The sequence below is a fragment of the Anopheles darlingi genome, chromosome 2, assembly GCF_943734745.1.
Source record: "Anopheles darlingi chromosome 2, idAnoDarlMG_H_01, whole genome shotgun sequence".
In the NCBI taxonomy this organism is placed as follows: domain Eukaryota; kingdom Metazoa; phylum Arthropoda; class Insecta; order Diptera; family Culicidae; genus Anopheles; species Anopheles darlingi.
The window spans coordinates 82,066,153-82,071,152 of record NC_064874.1 but is presented as its reverse complement, the minus strand read 5'-3'; the positions used below and the strand labels follow the sequence as shown (position 1 = coordinate 82,071,152).

At 49.7% G+C, this 5,000-nt stretch overlaps 1 protein-coding gene across 3 annotated transcripts in view; it reads right to left on the bottom strand.

Moving 5' to 3' along the window:
• Window positions 1-5,000, bottom strand: part of LOC125949823 (histone acetyltransferase KAT7) — a 52,833-nt gene that overhangs the window by 46,707 nt on the left and 1,126 nt on the right. For all 3 annotated transcript variants that reach the window (XM_049677217.1, XM_049677218.1, XM_049677220.1), the window contains exons 2-3: window positions 3,684-5,000; window positions 3,414-3,608 (exon numbers count right to left, since the gene is read on the bottom strand). The exon at window positions 3,684-5,000 is cut by the window's right edge and continues 758 nt beyond it. In XM_049677217.1, the coding sequence (XP_049533174.1) occupies window positions 3,414-3,608; window positions 3,684-5,000 (1,512 nt within the window). The remainder of the gene's footprint in view (window positions 1-3,413; window positions 3,609-3,683) is intronic.

Below are 5,000 nucleotides of genomic sequence, written 5' to 3'. Positions count from 1 at the left end.
CCTCCCTCCGTCGGTTTCAGTCTGCTGCATCTGCTGGCCGGTATGTGGGGCTCCCTGGTCCCGGCGCGACCAACGTCACCACCACCGACGTGTTGTCTGTCGGTGTGATCGAACCTAACTTTTGAATCTGCGTTGACTTCCATGGCTAACCGCTACGCTATGACCGGCGGTATGGGAATGAATGTCTAGACACCCTCTTCTCCCTGTCCCCGGTGTACGCCCGGACCTTCCGGCATGCCGCCACGCTCCCGGACGAGTGCGGGCGAGTAGTTAACCCCTCAGACGTCTGCGGTACGCGGTCAACACACGATGACAGCAGCGCGCAACGATAGGTAGGAAGATGCTACTCCGTAACGCGGGGCAACGCCGGGCCAACCGACCGACGCTGCGGGAGGAGATCCTGGGCGGACTCGTGCTAAAGTTCATTGACCAATTCATTGCAATCGTCGCCTGCGTACGATGGCCCCGGCGCGAGACCCGAACCACATCCACTTCGGATTGCTGCAAACCGAGCCAGAGAGCTGTGGGCTGCGCATGCTGAAGCAGCTGCCCTGATGTATATCCTGGTAAGGCACGCACAAACACACACACAAACACACATGACAAGTTAGGTACTTTAGACACACATACTATGTTGCATTACGATGCATACCGGGGTGGTGATGCGCTATGCCATGCAATGGCCGGTGCACTTCCGGTGAGATGCTGGCTCGCACACTCACAAAACCGTGCTCACCGTGGCTCACAACCCACACACACAAACGCACACGAAACGAGTACCGTACCGGGAGCACAGCAGCATCGTAGGCTGGCCGGTTGGCTGGCTCGTGGCGCGATGGAGACGCCTGGTTGAATGTACTATCGAACGCTCAATAGCTACACCCAGCCAGTGCTCGGTTCCGGATCTTCAACGTTCTGTCGCTAAGCACAATGCTGCAGAGCATACTGTGATGAAATGGAATACTAATTCGGTTGCTTCGGTTTTTGGGAAAGTTTTAAGCCTCGATACGTTGACAGCCTCGATACGCTCGAGAGGACACTTCAGAGGGCCTTCAGAGGCGTGATGCATGCAAACCATTGTGATCATTATCTTTCAACAACCCTTCAGGAGTGTCCCAGACAAATGAGAAAATTACAAACCAAAATTCTACCTTCAAGCATTCGCCCATCGCCAGGACATAACATGCAATCAACCATCCACCAGACAAATGAGCACTTGGATTGTCAACGCTGGACTGGCGGAGAGACAAAGGTGTAGTATAGTCCACAGAAGGACATAAAAGAGCAACGAATACATCGCGATTCACGGGGATTTGACCACAGCTCAAATGTGGTCCGAGGTCTTTGCCTTTTGTCGCTTCGCCCTCTTAATGTTCATTGTTCATTGGACGATGGTGATGGGATGGGCAGATACTCGGATCCCATTTGGATATGCAGAGAATCCTGTGCCATCGCGTCATCCAGCCACCGAGTACCGAAAATTGTCAATTGAATGGAGAGTGCTTGAGAGAGAGAGATAGAATGAGAGTTTGGCGTTGGCTTTTAAACTCGGCGTCACTCGAATCGAATCGGTCAAAGACCTCTTGCACGCTAAGCATCTTAATGGCCTGTGCTTTGGCGGTGTTTTGAACTGCAGCATCATCGGAGGATGGGTGCGCTTGGCCGTAGTACATGGTACCATTGGCTATATGTACCTGCGGAGAGCGACGAACGAATCTTTAATTTAGATAAAGTACCAAATACGGTCTACCACCACACCGTGACCGTATCGCCACAAATCAGCACACCTTTCAGTGAGGGAGAGGGTTTCAATACCCCCCGGAACCTCGGGAGTTGTGTATTAACGCCTTACGCTACCTGCATGGAGTCGAAATTTATTTAAAAACAAAATCCCATCCTCGGCGCATACAAAACAGCAAGGAGCCGGAGGTAGACGACACTTTTTGGACAGTTTTGGACCGAGCATAGCAACGGGTAACGGTCGTGGTCAGACAGAACACCATTCCGCCCGTTGCCTACGAACCAGCAGAAGCAAAAAGCCTTTACTTCCTCCATTCACTTCGCACGCCCAGCAATGCGATCGTGTGTGGCAAGCGAGATGAAAGGAACGGAAACGGAATGCACAGGAACACACAGGAACACGGCGCCCTTCTGTCCTGTTCCGTAGATGGGTTACGAACTCTCGCTCGCAGAGAAACTCGAATCTCGAGTCTGGCGTCATTGGCCGGTCATTGGCCTCAGCAGACGGGCGTTTGGCTGTGCCCGGGCCGACCAGGGCCCGGGACCGCCACATCCATTGAGGCGGATGCGGTAGTCGGCGCTACCGCACCAGATCAGCGGATGATTGTAATTGATGCCATCTCGTTCCCACCAGCGCGTTATCAAACTTGCATTCTCCCGGTGGAGGGTTTTCAGCCAGCCTTCTCACGCAAAACGGCTCTCATTGTTAGCCTCTTGTGACCTTTTGTTGGCTTCGGATGCACCAGTGCTAACAACCAACTCACTCTTTTGGCAACTTCCTAAGAGTGACAGATAGAGATGGAGAGAAACAATGGAAGAGTATGAGAGAGAAAAGACACAACATGCTGGACGAAAGGAATGATAGAAAAGGATTCCTTTCTTCAGTTTTTTTCGATCGAAACCTTGCGTTCAAGCCAGCAGATTATCTGGCCAAATGTACACACATTTCTCGGTTATCGTAGTTTGTAGCGAACCTAATTCTTAAAATTAATGCATAATTTGCTGCTTGAGATAAATAAAAAAAATAATAATGGATAATTTGCTGCTTAAATAATAAAAACAATTATTTTGTTTAACAATAAATGTTTTCATTAATGTTGTTAATGATACCAACTAATGCTTAAAGGATCGGACTAATAAATTGAAGATGATGTTAATTTGGATTATACGTTTTACAAACTTTGAAATTTTGTAGAAAATGTGTGGACCTATTTCCCAGATTGATAGCTATGCGGAGGAAGCGGTACACATCCTATTCCTCATTTTTGTTATCATCCATAAAAAAGCAAATGTTTATCCGACTCATTATGAAAAATCGCATACTAACGGAGCCCTGAACCCGACAATTTCAGACTGCAATCGTTCACATCAGTTTCGAAATTCGTTTCAAGAATCTAGCGTCGCGTGTGACAGCTATAACAGATACCGTAGCTTGTGCTACCCGTCCTGTTACGAATCCGTACTGCCGAGTCAGTGTATCTCTTGAAACGCTAAAAAAGGCAAGTTTATCGTCCCAGTCGTGAGCAATATATCCAAATGAACGATAGTAAATGCTTGTTATATAATCAGATTAATATTTTAAGACAAAATTTCCAAAAAAAATCTGAAATATCACTTAAAGTACTTCATAATTCACTTGCAGCTCTGAATAATCCTGCAAAATAGGTACTTACCTTGCTGAAGTATCCGACTGTGTGGCATCCGTCGCTATCTGCCAAAGTCATCACGTAGAACAGGAACGGTTCCACATCGTAGTAGAGCGTTTTGTGGTCCAAGAAGAACTTGGCCAGCAAACAAAGATGCTGACAGTATTGTTTGTGCCGCTTTCCATCCACCTGCCACACACCCAGCTTTCCTTTGCGGTAGATCTGAAAAAAAATAATCCGACACGTGATTTATCCTCTGCCACAGTCTTCCATCCCAGTGCTTCGTTTCGCCCTTACCTCATCACCCGGTGGATGCCGCCACACACATTTGGCCGCATGCCGCTTCATACCGACCTCAGACTTTTGATAGCGCAAACAAAATTCACACAAGTAAAGCTTCGGTAGCCGCGTCGCATCATCCGGGTACGGCGATTGGTACCACACCTGCATGCAATGCCGTCCCATCGAGATGTACTTCGTGCCCTTACCGGTTACCATATCACCGAGCTCCTTATCGATGCTTTCACTCGCCAGTGCCTGAGCTTCGCGGAACAACTGCAGATCATAATCCGGTACGATACCCTCGAGGCAAGGCTCGGGTTCGATTTCATTTCCATCGCGATCGAAAAACGGCTTCGGTCGCTCGGTATTAGAAACTGCCGATGGCGGTGGTACCGATGGTTTGAAGCGCATCCGCAAATCACGAATCTTTTGTGCGTAAATCTTCTGTTCCGGCGTTTGGATCTTTTTCGAGTTCTCATACACAGGTATCGATCGTCGGCGTTCCTCTTCGCGTAGCTTACGCTCCACTAGCAACTGCTTCGTTTGTTCGATCGTCATGTTGTGAAACATCGGGCAGGCTTCGAGGGTGAAATGCTTCTCAAACACACCACCCATATGGCCAAGCGAATCACACTTTTCCAGTGGACATCTTCGCTCGATCGGTGCTTCCTCTACGAACGATTCCTTCGCCACCTTCACGTCGTTGGAACGTTTACTCGAGTTCAAATGCGAAAGACTGTTCTTGGCCTTACCCTTCGAAAGGGATCCCGGTGGTTTCTTGACCGGACTCTTGGATGCCGAACGCTTCACACTGTCCGCATCGGAATCCGAATCGGTAGCATTCTTCCCCAGGAGGTGCTTCGATTTACGCGTACTGGCCGAGCGTGTCAGTTTGCGCGTTTGCTTGGTAGCATCGAGTTCAGAATCGGTCCCTGCTCCTACGGTAGTGCCATCTTTGGCGTTACTCTTCTGCGGTGTCCTTTCCAGCACTCGTTTCATGGGGAGATTGGCATTTCTCGGTTGCTGTGCCGTGGTCACGATCGAAGGTGATGAATCGTCCGAAGATTCCGTTTCCGAGTCCGACGATCCACTCGACGACGAATCGCTGGAGCTGGACGTGGCCGAGGAAAGGTTGGTCATGTGCGACTTAATCGGTTTGCTCGCGGGGCCAGAGGTGGAATTCCCGGACGCTTTGCTATTCGCGGATGTTGAGGGCGCCGGTAAGGGTTTCACTTGTGCGACCGGTTTCGGTGTACTTGCGGTGCTCTGCATAGACGCTTTACGTGGTCGACCACGGCCACGTTGTTGGGCGGAGGAATTAGCAGCCGAATT